The 16,484-nt window shown below is 39.8% G+C and overlaps 1 protein-coding gene and 1 pseudogene across 7 annotated transcripts in view; one reads left to right on the top strand and one right to left on the bottom strand.

Annotated features, from left to right (window-relative positions):
* The window catches only part of GARNL3 (GTPase activating Rap/RanGAP domain like 3), a 174,961-nt gene that overhangs the window by 83,538 nt on the left and 74,939 nt on the right, over window positions 1-16,484 (bottom strand). For all 7 annotated transcript variants that reach the window (XM_037994107.2, XM_037994110.2, XM_037994105.2 and 4 more), the window contains 2 exons: window positions 2,747-2,846; window positions 896-1,014 (listed from right to left, as the gene is read on the bottom strand). In XM_037994107.2, coding sequence (XP_037850035.1) covers window positions 896-1,014; window positions 2,747-2,846 — 219 coding nt within the window. The remainder of the gene's footprint in view (window positions 1-895; window positions 1,015-2,746; window positions 2,847-16,484) is intronic.
* LOC103239844 (density-regulated protein-like) lies at window positions 12,610-14,317 on the top strand (annotated as a pseudogene).

The following is a 16,484-nucleotide window of genomic DNA, read 5'->3' as shown; positions in this document are numbered from 1 at the left end:
GCATTGTGGGATGCTGTAAATCTGTCAAGGGAAGACCTGGAGGCACTTGAGAGCATTTGAATCAGAGGCCCCTTCCCGGGCATGGCCTTGCACAGGAATCTTAAGTCCAGGCAGCACCTGGTTTGAACTTGGTGAAGGGTAGCAACTCAGTGGCTGCAAGTGTTAATGACCAGAAGTATGACACACGCAGGCCCATGGCAACGGTCCTGCCTCCTCACATCTGACCTATGGTTCATAGAGGATGTGCCCCAGGAGGGGATGGAGAGCTTCTGAGAGATTCAGAGACTAGCGGAGACCTGGGATCAGGACAAGGAGTGACTTTACAACAAGAGGCAAAGAGTTGGCACCATGGGTTTCAGGGACAGATACTTTCCAATGACTCAAAAGAGCCAGAGGAATCAATTATATTTCCGTGGTCACGAGTTCAGAGGTTGGATTAGTCACTCCACAGTGGAAATCAGACAGAACTCAGAGCGCCCATGTGGGTCCACGGTTCTCTTCTGCAACCATTAGGTCTCATAAGCCCCCTCCCCATGTGCACAAATACCAACCGCAAGAGGAGCAGGAGGTGGCAAAAAAATTGGAAACGCTTGATTCTTTGCCCAAAAGAGACAGAGTCATCTCAAAGAAAATATTTAAACCAGAAGAGACTACAACGTTGTAATTGGCAAGCACAAAATAAATAAGTTTTTTTTTTTTTTTAAGGCCAGGAAACAGTCTTCTGGTGCAGAAAATAAGGTGCTTTGGGCAAAGGCACTGTCAACTTCTCAGAGGTGAATCACAAGACGACTATGAGGCATGCCCTGGAATAAACTGGCACACAGTTCCCCATCACAGGGGTTATCTCCTGAAACTGATGCATAAATTTTGCATCAGGTACGAGCCATATACTTACTGTTTTTCTCCAAAGAATTGCACGGTATTGAGGAACACGTTGATTATTTTGGTCAGAAAGGGTCACAGACAAGAAGAAAGGGCTCTTCTCTGCATCATTTCCAATGTAGTTCTGATGGACTGGAAAAGAAAGGTTTAGAACAGTGAGAATCCAACTGATCCTGCCAGTCACAGATGGTAGAGGACACTGCAGGTGGTGTCCAGCCCTTCCCACATGCTCAGGGAACAATAATCCCAAAGCCAGCTTGGGATGGACCTGATCTCTCTCGGGGGATCATGCATTCTTCTTCCCCTTGCTTGTGACTGGTTCAGGAATGAACATGTGATCAAATTCTGGCCAATGAGACGGGAGGAGAAATCTGCCACGGGGCTTTTAGAGAGGCTTCCTCACTTCTAAATACTGCCTCCTTCTTCCTCTGGACTGGTGGAGTCTAGAAGTGATGCCTGGAATTGCTGAAACCATCTTGTGACCCTGAACAGGGCCAGCCCAAGTGCCAAGTTGCCACACTAAGGATGCAGAAGCAGAAAAAGGGAAAAGGCCTGGGTCCTTGACATTACTGGGCCTCTGAATCCCCCAACCCCAGGGCTTGCCCTGCCTCTGGGTTTTTTTGTTATATCCTTTACTATTTGTGCCAGTTTGAGTCAGGTTTTCTGTTACTGCACCTGAAGGCATCCAAACTCATGGCACCATTTTTCTCTAAAGTCCTCACTGCTCTGAGCACTACTTACAAGCATTTGGGAAGATGACAGCTTTCCTGCTGATTTCCTTTTTTTAAAATAAATGCTTCTATATCCCCCACACACCAATAATTTTTGCCTGGCCAAAAAAAGGAACTTCTTACAATAATACAGAGTCAGATTTCTTTAAAGGCATCATTTAGGTCTGCTCACTCTCATTTTGTCATTTAAGCATCATATCTACAAATGAATACATTAGCCTGAGAAAAAATTTCTCTAACTCATTTTGAATCCCAAAATAGTGATTATTCTTCCATTCCCCAAATCTTTTGTAATTAGCCACATTCCTGTTTTCCACCTTTCTGTATATTTTCACTTGAGCCCTTCACTTTAAATGTACATAGCTATTAATGACTGAGCTGTTAGTATGTGTCAGGCACTGGGCTTAGTGTTATTCCTGCATCTCACTGAAACTTCCATTCAGACCTATTAGATATGCACTCGTAATATCTCCACTTTACAGAAAGGAAAACTGCGTCTCAGAGAAATGGAGAGTAGCCAGTGTAAGGTCCTTTGATTAATAATGGCAGGATCAGGATCCAAACCCATATCCTGAGTGTCTTTGCCACTGTATCCCCATTGCTCTGCACATTGCCTGGCATGTAGTAGGTGATAAATACTTGTCATGGTTGAATGTATGAATGATGCCAGAGTCTACAATCTAATATCTCTCTAGTGCTATACAGGCCCTGGAGCTCAGGGAACCAGTTATCTCCCTCATTGCCTTGAACTAAGTATTCAAAACCCAATATAGACAGGGCAATTGCCTTGTTAAGTCTAAAGTTGTTTTTCCACCCTGGAAAATTCATCTTATCTCTCAAATCACTTTTTCAGATGATCTAATCTCCTTCAGCTCTCCAGGAATAAAAATGACTGTCCATAAAAAAAGGAAACTATGAGCAAAAACTCTTAGGGCTGAGACTCTGAATAGGGCTGAGACTCTGAATTGGATCTTTTAATCTACAAAGCTTACTACTGACCTTGAAGTGAAATGTCCTGATGTTAGTGTTTCTAAAATGGCTAGTTTCACTCATATAGGATACCAGAAATTATACTAACACTAACTTCCATTTTGAATACCCTTTCTTCCCTACCACCACAATAGCATAATTACCTTGTCCCAAAAAATATTTGAAATACCATCTGGTGTGGTATTCCGGGTTCTCTAAGTGCACGTCTGTTCTTCGCCAAGTACCAGGCAAAGCAGTTGCATTCTGTAATGGAACAAAGTTGTGACATTAAGAGGCTATTTAGAAAGAAAACATGAAGCTGGCAATGAACCAGAGGCCAAAGAACCAGAAAAATCATTGTTAAAAGCATATGCCGAAGGGCTGTGGCTGCATGTTCTCATTCGAAAAGACACCCTGTCTAAATTCACATTGTGGAAGCATCCAGGAGGCCTTTGGGGTGTAGGAAAAATAACTAGTGAACCAGTGAGTTCAGCTGTTCCTAAAACGGGTACCAAGTACCTCTCCTTTCTGGGCTGAAAGTTCCACAATATTTGGGAGTTGGTGCCCCCTAGAGGAACCCCCTTCTTTTTGCTACCCCTGTAATAGGCACAATTCATCTAGAATCCATCCATGTTTTGGTATTTTTTTTTTCCCCATGCATATACATATGTATTTTTCTTAATAAGATGAAATTATGTTGAATATATTGAATATATTTTGTGGCTTGCTTTGACAATAACTTTTTTACATGTCAATAAATATAATCCTATGTTATTGGCTCTATACCCTTTTATTTATATAGATATAACTAATAATACTGGACAATTAGGCTGCTTCCAATTTTTTTGTTATTGTAAATAACAGTTATCATCTTCTAATTCCACGTTTGCATACTTACTTGTTCAATTATTTCTTTAGGATAATTCTTAGAAGTTAAATTGCTTTGTCAAAGGGTATGTACATTGTCGGGGGTCTGCAACACAATGCCAATCTGACATCTAGAAGGACTGACACAAAATTATAGTTCCACCAGCAATGGCTGAGGGTGCCATCTTCCCTATACTGTCAACATTGCCTCTTTACAATTTAATGGCAAAATGTAATCTCAACGTTGTTTTTATTTGTGTTTCTTTGTATACTTATTTATTTATTTAATTTTGAGACGGAGTCTCACTCTGTTGCCCAGGCTGGAGTGCAGTGGTGCCATTTTGGCTCACTGCAACCTCCGCCTCCTGGGTTCAAGTGATTTGCCTGCCTCAGCCTCCTGAGTAGCAGGGATCACAGGCGAATGCCACCTTGCCCGGCTAATTTTTCTATTTTTAGTAGAGATGGAGTTTCACCATGTTGGCCAGGCTGGTCTCTAACTCCTGACCTCAAGTGATCCTTGACCTCTCAAAGTGCTGGGATTACAGGCGTTAGCTACCACGCCTGGCCTGTATGCCATTTAGATTGTAGCTTTTCTTCATATTTTTATTGGTCATTTATAATTATTTTGTGGGTTACCTGTTTATGTCCTTTGCCAGTTTTCTGATTATTGTATTCTTTTGTGAAATCTTTGAAACAGATTGCAAATAATTTCTTCTGATCAAATTTTTGCTTTTAAACTTGTTCTATGCTATTTTTGGCCACATAGACGTTTTAAAATGTTTGCATAAGCAAATTTTTCATTTTTTTCCCTTTATGGCTTTTGCCTAATTAGTATCAAAAAGTCCTCTATCCCAGCATTAATGAAACTGTTTACCTCTATATTCTTTTAGATGTTTCATTTTTATAGTTCATTCCTTATCATTTATTTTGATGTATGCTCTGAGGTAAGGACCAATTTTCCCCAAATCATTTGTCAATTAACTCAGTTCTACTTATTGAACACTCTATCATTCTCAATCCTTATAAGGCATTAAATTACTGTTTACAATAAATGTCTGAAACTTGCATGGTATCGGCTGAGACTGTGTTAGATGTCAGTTTTCCTGCATAACTGATGTCACTCTATTGCAGCTTTGTTGACATCTCCATTGTGCCACATATGTAAGACAGACTACTGAAACATGCTCTCTGACTTTGACATGCCTCTAGCGATTTAACAGATGTCTGTGGTCAGTTTCTTTATCATGCCAAAGATGTTTCCTTCAATTAGAAGTTTACAAAGAGGCTTTTCTCAGGAACGAAAATTAAATTTACCAAAAGCTTTTTTTGGGGGCAACTATTGAGAGAACAGGTTAAATGGGGGGAATCATAGTATATAATGTAATGAATGAATCACGAATATAGTAATAGCTCTTCTGGCATTGAAAAGTTCTTAACTTCTGGAATGCACCCTACTATATTATTCTTTTAATAGACTGCTTGACATTAACAAATGATTTATGTATCATATTTGTTTGTGTGATAGATCTATAGGCTTCCTTTCTATTTGTGTTTCTGTCATGCTTTCAGGGTTATGTTACCTTACAAAATGAAATGGGAAGCTTTCTGTCCTTGTCATTGCTCTGGAAATACTGACATGCATTGAGAGAGTGCTAAATGCCAAGTATTAGGCTAAGTATTTTATATGCATTATCTCCAGAACCACCCATCAACCTTATGAGATAGATTCTATTTTATCCCCCTACTTTCAGATGAGGAAATTGAGACTGAGAGAGTTTAAACATGTTGCCCAATGTTATAGAAATAATAAGTAGTGGAGCTGGAACCGAAACCAGTTCCAATTCCAGAGGTTTCTTCTTTTTTCTTTTTTTATCTTAACCATTATGTCTTCTTCTGTGTCCTTTTTTATGTCCTGCCTTTTAAGCCTATTAAGGAGTAAAAACGTAGGTGAAAATTTTAGTATTATTTTGCTTTTATCAGATTTTCTGGAATTTAAAAAAACTAGCTATTGCTACATACATATACATTTTTATTTGGAAATAATTTTAAATTTATATAAAAGCTGAAAGAATAAGAGCAGTGTAAAAAAGCATGTTTGCCTTTTACTTACCAGATTTGTCTACAGTTAATGTTTTACCCCACTGGCTCATTTGTTCACACCACCCCCCACATACAAACATACACACATACACAATATTTTTTCTGAACCATTTAAGATTCAGATGTAAAATAATAGCCTTCATCCCTAAATACTTCAGTGTGTATTTCGCAAGAGTAGGGCTATGTTCTTACATAATCACAGTAGAGCTTTATCAACTTTTCTAAGTTTAACATTGATACCATCTGTATTCCAATGTTGTCAATTGAGTCAACAATGTCATTTTAAGCATTTTCTCTCTTCAGTACAGGATCATTTCATTGTTTCTTTAGACTCCCTTCATCTGCCACATTTCCACAGACTCTTTGTCTTTATGACATTGACATTTTTTTTGGCTGTCACTAGTTTTTTTTCTTTCCAATTTGTATTTTAGGTTGGAGGGGGTGCATGTGCAGGCTTGGTACATGGGCAAATTGTGTGTTGCAGTGGTTTGGTCAACAGATAATTTTGTCACCCAGGTAATCAGCATAACACCCAATAGGTAATTTTTCAGTCCTTACCTTCCACCCCCGTAGGCCCCAGTGTCTATAGTTCCCTTCTTTGTGTCTGACATTGACATTTTTGAAGAATGCAGCATCTCCCCTCCTCATTCTGGGTTTGTCTGATGTTTCCCCAGTTAGATTCAGGGTAGGCAGACTTGGCTGGAATACCATGTAAGTGAGGTTTGTCCTCAGCTTATGATATTTCAAAATACCCATCTGTTCCTCAGTGTTGATGTTAATTTTGATCACCTATTCAAGATATCACCTCTTAGTTTTGACCTTTTGGTGAAAGCATATCATTGGACTTTGTTCCTTGTAGGATTTTTGCATGATTCAGTATCAACAGTTATTTACTTTATAACCATGAACTACTGGCAGTCTTCAGGCCTTTCCACTATGCCACTGCAGGGCATGCAGCGATGGCATGACCCACCAGCCAGCCTCAGGCATCAGCTGACCAGACACAGGGGGAGTCCAGCCAAGGAAGCTGGCCTCAGCCAGACTCCACAGTGGTTGGTATCATGGTCCCACGACCTCGGATCTAGAAAGCTAGAACAGAGCCTAGAGAGTAAACTCTGTTTTTAAAATTTTTTTTTATTTTTTGCATTTTTAAAAAACTTTTATTTCCTTGATACATTAAAAAAAAAAAAACTTGTTAGCCTTATTAGAAAACAAAGATTAAACAAAAATCACCTGTATTTTCAAATTAACATTTTCGTGTATTGTTTCACAATTTTCATTTGCATATATAAAGATCATACTATGCATCCTATTTGGTATCACATTTTCCCACTATGATTATTAATAAATACGTATTTATATCATAACAACTCCATGTATTTACCATATAATTGCACATTATTGTGCTTGATCAGTTGCCTATCAGTTATTTTTCTTTGTTCTACTAAAAGCAACACTGACATGAACGTCTTTCTCTCTCGCCTAGAGAGTAAACTCTTAAGCTGTCATCAGGACATTTAAACCTCTGGGGCCTCCAAGAGATGCGTGGGTGGCACAGAGAAGTTTCTTTTAGGTAGCAGCAACAGATCTTAGTTCTGTGCTTCTCAAATTTGTTAAAATGTGCACTCTTGGGCCCATTGTAAACTTCTTCCTTAAGATCTCTATGAATGGGGCACCAGTATCTATTTTACAAGTGGTTCTGATGAAAACTGAACTTTGAGAAACAATGCTCTACGCCAGTTCTAAAAGAATCCAGCACAGAAAGGGGGGTATAAACTTGGATGGGGCAAAATAAATATAACTTTATTTTCCCTAACTTCTAACTAAAATTTAGTGTTTCATTCAGTTATGAATACATGCAAAAAAACTATAGAATGGACAGTCCTGGTCACCATGCTGACAAAAAAAAAAATCAAAGACATTTTCAAAATTCATTATAGTGATTGCAGATATCTCAAAATACTATTTACACTCTTCACTCTTCAAAATTACAGTATTTATGAGGCCTGCTGCTAGATTTATTATTTAATGTATTTTAATTAATTAATTAATGTGTTTATTTTTTACTGAGATGGAGTCTCGCTTTGTTGCCTAGGCTGGAGTGCAGTGGTGTGATCTCGGCTCACTGAAACCTCTGCTTCCGAGGTTCAAGCAATTCTACTACCTCAGCCTCCCGAGTAGACAGGATTACAGATGTGTGTCACCACACCAGCTAATTTTTCTTTTTTTTTTTTTTGAGACAGAGTCTCGCTCTGTGACCTAGGCTAATCTCGGCTCACTGCAAGCTCTGCCTCCTGGGTTCACATCATTCTCCTGCCTCAGCCTCCCAAGTAGCTGGGACTACAGGTGCCCACCACCACGCCCGGCTAATTTTTTGTATTTTTAGTAGAGATGGGGTTTCACCGTGTTAGCCAGGATGATCTTGATCTCCTGACCTCGTGATCCGCCCGCCTTGGACTCCCAAAGTGCTGGGATTACAGGCGTGAGTCACCGCGCCCAGCCACACCTGACTAATTTTTGTATTTTTAGTAGAGACGGTGTTTCATCATGTTGGCCAGGCTGGTCTCGAATTCCTGACCTCAAGTCATCCGTACACCTCATCCTCCCAAAGTGCTGGGATTACAGGCATGAGCCACCACATCCAGCCTACTTAATGTATTTTAAAATAATATATATTACTGTATCATAAATTAGGTTTCAAAAATCCTGTTGAAAATTATTTCAATACAACTGTTTTCCTTCGTAATTCTATGTATTTAATTTCATGTTTTCTGAAAAGGGGTCTACAGGTTTTACCAGATTTCCAAAGGGATTCAAAGGCATGGAAAATGACCTACAAACTCTAGGCTTCTAAAGCACTTGCATCTGTCTGCCTCCCAGAGATCAGAACACTGCCGAGTGCAGAATGGAACACCACAGGGAGGCGCAAGGCACCGCTCAGCATCTCAGAGGGAGAGATGGGACTCCAGAGGCAGTGGCATGCTGAGTACCAACTGTCAATGTGAGGAGTTTTCTTTAATGATGAAAATTTACTGGGCTGGCCTATAATCCCAGCATTTTGAGAGGCCGAGTTCGGAGGACCGATCACTTGAGGCCAGGAGCTCAAGACTAGCCTGGGTAACACAGTTAGATCTTGTCTTTACGAAAAAATAAAAAATAAAAAAATAAAAAGTAGCTAGGTATGGTGGTGTGTGGCTGTAGTCCCAGCTACTCGGAAGGCTGAGGTGGGAGGATCACTTGAACCCAGAAGGCTGAGGCTGCAGTGAGCTATGACAGTGATACTGTACTCCAGCCTGGGCAACAGAACAAGATCCTGTTTCTAAAAAAAAAAAAAAATTAAATTAAAAATTAAAATACACTAAAATAAAAGTTACCTATTTCACTTTCCTCTTCACTGAATACTTAACCAAAACACAGGGGAAATAACCCAACTCCAAAAATGTTGTGAGTCTCGCAGAGCAAGACACTTCCCATCCCTTGCTAAAACCACATTTGATGTGGTGTAAAGACAAAAATACATGCAGGAACTGACAAAAGCAATGGAGACTAGGCAACAAAAAAACAACAAAAAAATCCTGCTTTTCCCGGGACCCTAAAGAAGAACTCTGAACACAAGCTCCAGGTTCTGATGATGTGTAGAACTAGTGGACAGTAAAGTGCACAAAGAAGTGTACAGCCAAAGATTTTTTTTATTTATACACCCTCATAACCATTACCTAGATCAATACAGAAAATATTTTCAGTATTCCGGAAGGCTCCCTTGTTCATTTCCCCAGTCATTACTCAAGCACATGCCAAAAGAGAACCACTGTCCTAACTTCTATCATGGTGGATTACCTGCTCTTGAGCGTTACGGAAATGAAATCATATGATGTGTATTCGAGTCAGGCTTTTTATCCTTTGTCATTTGGTCTGCGACATTCACCCGTGTCACTGGTGTGGCAGTGATTCGCTCTTTCTCACAGCCATGTAGTAGTCCACCAGATGAATACCACAATTTATGCATTAATTCTTCCACTGATGGACATTTGAATTGTTTCTGGTTTTTGGCTATTAATAATAAAGCCACTGGGCAGGCTAAGTGGCTCATACCTGTAATCCCAGCATTTTGGGAGGCCGAGGTGAGTGGATCACCTGAGGTCAGGAGTTTGAGACCACTCTGGCCAATAGAGCTAAACCCTGTCTATACAAAAAATACAAACAATTAGCCGAGTATGGTGGCGCATGCCTGTAGTCCCAGCTACTTGGGAGGCTGAGGCATGAGGATCACTGGAACCCGGGAGACAGAGGTTGCAGTGAGCCAAGATCACACCACTGCACTCCAGCCTGGGTGACAGAGCAAACTCTGTCTCAAAAAAAAAAAAAAAAAAAAAGAATAAAGCCACTATGACCATTACTGTGGCTGTCTTTTGGTGGATACAAGCACTCATTTCTGTTGGGTATACATCCGGGGACACAGACGATGCGTGTGTTCAGTTTCAGTAGATACTGCCAAAAAATTTTCCAAAGAGGATATACACACGCTAATTGAAACTCCCATTAGCAAGATATATGAGAGCTCTAGTTGTTCTACATTCTCTGACCAAACTTTCAGCTTTTTAGTCCTTGCATTTCTGGAGTGGGTGAAGTAGTACCTAATTGTGGTTTTAACCTACAATAAATCCTAACTAATTTAAGTGTCACCTGTTTTACAAAAGATCTTGGAGATACAGAAGCTCTGTCTATAGCAGTTTAAGTTGACAATGAAACAGGAACACATTATTTATTTGACATCAACTAGAAAGTTAGGAGAAACTAAGCTGATGAGTACATTTTCCAGATAACTGAAGTTTAACACTGCAAACACTCATGCTTATTTTATGACCTTCAGGTAAATATTTGTGAAAGGCTACAATGGAGGGAAATGAACTCAAGTTGCTCCATGCTGAATTCACACCTGTACATGCCCACAGAGACCCAAAAATCCTGAATCATTTCTGCAAATCAGATCCAAAGCCCACCAAAGCTTCTCACTGCCTTCATTATCTTCCCCTACCTCCTGCTTAGACTTGTGGGATGTGACGGAGGAAGACTGAATCTGGTCAGGATATTTTGAGGAGAATGTAATCAAAATCCATATATGACACCCTGATTTTATTTGAATGTTCCCAAATACTTGACTTTAAGCAGGGAATCCACAAAATACAGACACTCAGAATACAAATGGTATCCACAGTTTTAAAATAATTCCTTTGATTTTTCATAGAGTCTATTCCAGAGTGAGTTCAATACATGAATGAAAGAAGTTACGCTGATTTTACTTCGGTTCCTAGGTTAAACTGCTGAGATAACATAGCAGTAGGGAAGATGGATTCTTTTAAAAAACAAACTAAAACTTTTTTAAAAATTACAAATGTAAGCATGAATATAAGCTGATTATAAAAAAGTGAAACCACACAAAAATTAAAATCTTTTTCTTTCCCCCATCCTCCATGACCCAACCTACTTCTTTTCCCTCTAACAACCGTGCTACCAGATTGGTCTGAATAATCCAGAATCTTTTTATGCATTTGCAAAGATGTGTTTACTTTATACATACATACACACATATCACACATTCACATACATATATACATACAAAAATATATACACATACATAAGCCTATATACACATATGCATAATTTGTTTTCATAAATGGGATAGTAGTGTAGATATTACACTGAAAAATTTTTCTCCGCTAAAGAAAATATCTTCAGAATATTTCTGTGTTAGTATATATAGATCTATTTTGTTCTTTTTAACAACTACACAGATTCTTCTTTTAAAAAATTCAATACTTCAGTTGAATGAGTATAGACTTGTAAAATACGTAAACAGTATATGAGGGCATCGAGTGGAAAGTTAAGGTCCTCCAGTTTCTATCCTGAGCTCCCATTTCCATTCTCCAGAAACGATTACTATTATATTCTTATGTGTCCTTTTAGAAATTTTCTCGCATCTTGACAAGCATATTTACCATTTTTTGTTTTTAAGAAAAATGACATGATATTAAACAAGTCATTCTAGAACTTGCCTTTATGTCTAACACTGTATCTTAAACACTTCTTTTTTTGCGGTAGTACATATGTGTCTACTTCAGTCTAATAGCTACTAACCATTTCATTGTGTAAATGGACCATAGTTTACATAATAATTCCTCTACTGAAAGAAACTGATGTTGTTTCCAGTTTTTTTCCTATTTTAAATAATGCTACAATATACATCCTAGCAATACAAGGTCTTCCCAAGTGGTATGCACATTTTTAATTATTGCTAATTGCCTTCCCAAAAGATTGTACTAATTTACATATCCTCCAACAGTGTATAAGAGAGTCCTCCCCATGCTAAGGAAGATAGATTTGTAAAAAGCTGAAAGATTGTCCCCTCTGCTGCACCATCTACTAATTGATACATACAAGTGAGCTGTAAGGGAGGTCCCCAGTGATCACCCAAGGGTCACACTCATTTTAATTAATAATCTGAATAAGCACACAGATGGCAAGACGAGCACATCTGAAGGTAAAATAAAGCTGCTCAGTGGGTTAGCTAACAGGACAGGTGACAGAATCAAGATGTCACCAAAAAATCTTGACAATTAGGAATTATGAGACACACTAATGAGATTAAATTCAATGTAGACAATGCAAGATCCTACACTTAGATACAAAATACAAATTACTCACAAGGTCAGGTGGTATAAGGAAGGATTCCCCTCCCTTTTTACCCTTAGGAAATTGAGGCACAGAGACACTGAACTGTAAACTAGAGAGTGGTAGAGCTGAGGTTTGAACCCAGGTTTGTTTGACTCCAAAACAGTCTTCATTATATCACAGTGCTGCTCCACAGCTAAACACCAGCACATGTGAAAAAGATGGGGGGTGGGCCAAGTAGCATGTTGTAGGTTCATGAGTCATCAGGGTCCATAAAAAGAGGCTACAGCAAGGAAGGCGATGAGCCTGCTCCACTCTGTCACTGTGTGGAGCATGCCCAGAGCCCCGTGTTCAGTTCTGAGCACTTCGGTCCAAAAGGTTCATTAACAACCTCACATGTGTCCAAAGAACAGCAATAAGGATGACAATGATGGAAGTGATCCTGTGTCTTAGGAGGAAAACAACAGATGTCACATTGAAGAGGGCTCAGACTTCCACTCTGGGTCTATGGAGAACATAAATAGAAACTCTGAGTGGAAAATACAGATGATAGTTCCATGTGCCGCTTCAACTGGCAATAGCAGAGGGAACCACCTGGGTTTGTGAAATGGCTGCAGACATTTCTGAATCCAATGGGGCCAAGTGCAAAGAGACCTAAGGAACAGTGCCGAGTTAAGGCTGATTACCCGCTGTGAGTCCTTTATTGTGGAGTCTGTTCATTACCAATAGGCCACTGTAAGTATATGCCTAATGATGCTAAATGTAGACAATGGTTAAAGAAGAATTTTCCAAATGAATTTGCAAAACTTACTGTAGAAAATTCACCCCAAAAGGGCTGGGCATGATGGCTCCCGCCTGTAATCCCAGCACTTTGGGAGGCCGAGGGGGACAGATCACTTGAGATCAGGAGTTCAAGACCAGCCTGGTCAACATGGTAAAACCCCGTCTCTACTAATGATACAAAAATTAGCCAACCATGGTGGCACATGCCTGTAGTCCCAGATACTCAGGAGGCTGAGGCAGGAGAATTGCTTGAACCTGGGAGGTGGAGGTTGTTGCAGTGAGCCGAGATCCCACCACCGCACTCCAGTCTGGGCAAGAGTGAGACTATGTCTCAAAAAACAAAACAAAAAAGAAAATGCACCCAAACAAGAAGCTGGAATTAATGAGGGTCAAGGAACAGTAGGGGCAGAAGAGGAGAAGAAAATACAAAAGAGAGATGAAAGGGATCAAATAAAACAAAGAAAAGAAGGCCATACCAGAAAAGGTTACACAGTCAAAATTCCCAAAGCAGAGAAGAAACACGTAACATGAATGTGTGGCCTCCAACTTTTGAAATTGATCTTAAAAAAGCACAGAGATTTTTTGCTCAAAAACTCTGTGGTGCCTCAGTAACAGAAAAGGAAGAAATCACCATTCAGGGAGACTTTACAGATGATGTAATTGATGCTATTCAGGAAAACTGGCCAGAGGTAGATGATGACAGCATCAAAGATACTGCAGAAGAAATGGTTTCAAAAACTTGTCTGTTTTTAATGACCTGAGCTTAATCTTGATACGGCCAAAGGAGACAGGCCTTTAAAAAAATGTATATTTTGCTGCGCATGATGGCTCATGCCTGTAATCCCAGCACTTTGGGAAGCCAAGGCTGGTGGATCACCTGAGATCAGGAGTTCAATACCAGCCCAGCCAATATGGTGAAACCCCATCTCTACCTCAAATACAAAAAAATTGGCAGAGCGTGGTGTCTCACGCCTATAATCCCAGCACTTTGGGAGGCCGAGGCGGGCAGATCACAAGGTCAGGAGATCGAGACCATCCTGGCTACAGTGAAAACCGGTCTCTATTAAAAATACAAAAAATTAGCTGCGTGTGGTGGCTGGTGCCTGTAGTCCCAGTTACTTGGGAGGCTGAGGCAGGAGAATGGCGTGAACCCGGGAGGCAGAGCTTGCAGTGAGCAGAGATCGCGCCACTGCACTCCAGCCTGGGGGACACAGTGAGACTCCATCTCAAAAAATACAAAAACGAAAACAAAAAAATTAGCCGGGTATGGTAGTTGGCACCTGTAATCCCAGCTACTCAGGAGGCTGAGGCAGGAGAATCGCTTGAACCTGGGAGGAGGAGGTTGCAGTGAGCCGAGACTGCACCATTGCACTCCATCCTGGGTGACAAAAGTGAAACTCTGTCTCAAAAAAAAAAAAAAAAAAAAAGATACATGTTCTACAGTAAAACTGCAGACTACCCTCGTCCTTGGCATTTTCACTGTTCTGTACAAGGCTGCTTGTTTTTTTATTGCCAAAGTCAGATAAACAGGGGAGACTGTCACACTTACGCATGGAATAGAATTTAGTCAAATAAAAAATTTTGGTCATTTGGGACTGACTTTTCTCTTTCTTTTTTTCTTCTTTGATTTTTTGAGAAGGAGTCTCGCACTGTCATCCAGGCTGGAGTGCAGTGGCGCGATCTCAGCTCACTGCAAACTCTGCCTCCTGGGTTCACGCCATTCTCCTGCATCAGTCTCCCGAGTAGCTGGGACTGCAGGCACCTGCCACCACGCCCAGCTAACTTTTTTGCATTCTTAGTAGAGACAGGGTTTCATCATATTAGCCAGGATGGTCTCAATCTCCTGACCCTGTGATCCACCTGCCTCAGCCTCCCAAAGTGCTAGGATTACAGGCCTGGCCTGACTTTTCTCCTTCTCTCTTTTTACCTTTATTTTTGGAAAAGCTCTGTAGACTTTTTATGGGAAGCATTTCTGTTGACTATTTGACAGATATAAAGTTGAGTGATTCTTTTTTTAAAGAATTTGAATTTGGCTTCCTCACCAGTAATATATCTTCTTGCTTCTTTGATGTGATAGTCTTGAGATGGGTGAGACTCTAATACATTTGTGGCTGAATTTGCTTCATTGTTAGCAAGTTGACTCTGTGGGCACAATAACATACTGTCGGTAGGACTTTTTTGAGCTATTCTGGAGATTCTTTGGTAAATTATATTAAAAGCCTTAAAACCAAATGTACTGTTTGAACCAGTAAGCCACTTCTTTGATATTATTCTAAAGAAATAACCAGTCTCGCATAAAACTTATGGATGAAGGTGTTCATTACAATATTATTTATAGTATAAAAAATTACAAGTACAAAATGATAGAAATGAACAACTGGGAAATAAAGAAGTGATGGTGCATCATGTGGTAGAGTATCATGCGTATAGTTAAAAACCATATTTTCTAAGAAAACTTGGAAGCAGGCTGGGCATGGTGGTTCATGCCTGTAATCCTGGCACTTTGGGAGGCCAAGGTGGGTGGATCACCTGACGGCAGGAGTTTGATACCAGCTTGGCCAACATGGTGGAACCCCGTCTCTACTAAAAATACAAAAATTAGCTGGGCATGGTGGCAGGTGCCTGTAATCCCAGCTATTTGGGAGGCTGAGACAGGAGACTCACTTTAATCCAGAAGGCAGAGGTTGCAGTGAGCTGAGATTGCGCCATTGCACTCCAGCCTGGGCAACAAGAGCAAGACTCTGTCTCAAAAAACAAAAAACAAAAAACAAAAGAATAAAACCTTGGAAACATGTTTGGTGATACCAAGTTGGGGCAGACCCTAGATACATTTTAGACATTTATTATCATCACTATTTTGAGTGGAAGATCATTCAGAGAGGCTAGAGGTCCTTGTTCTGGCTATAAATTGTGTGAGTAATTCTACTAACCAAATAAAAACAATATACACCCACGCTCAGCAGATAGTTTGGGAAATAGCAATTGAAACATGTCTTTCTCACAAGAGAAACTGAACAGTTTTAATGAGTACATTAGATGAATTTAAACTCTAAGTCAGGTGCTGCAAATTGAAAAGAAGACTTACGTTTTAAATTGCTATAGACAGCTTTAAGAAGCGTAGAATCCATGAAGCCATTGTTTATTGCCATGCAAATTACAATCCTGAATGACTTTTTTAAAATAAAAAATGTGTAATAAAGACGTAAATTTTAAAAATGGGATTCTGCATTAACTGAATTTTTACTAAACAGAATTACCTGGTGAAGCAAATTTATCCATCAAGATAATTCAGTATGTGTTATGTATGTATTCTGTTGCTGCTAGAAGATGTCTATGTGCCTATATCAACACATGTGACTTCATGTAAAGTTTCTTAATGTTCACAGTTCTTAGCAAATGCAGTTTTAATTCACAGATAGCCAACAATGGATGTTGTTATACTACAGGAAAATGTAGGATTAAAATTGTCCTTGTGTTAAAGAA

Source organism: Chlorocebus sabaeus, chromosome 12 (assembly GCF_047675955.1).
Source record: "Chlorocebus sabaeus isolate Y175 chromosome 12, mChlSab1.0.hap1, whole genome shotgun sequence".
Lineage (NCBI taxonomy): Eukaryota > Metazoa > Chordata > Mammalia > Primates > Cercopithecidae > Chlorocebus > Chlorocebus sabaeus.
This window is presented reverse-complemented; position numbering and strand designations above follow the sequence as displayed.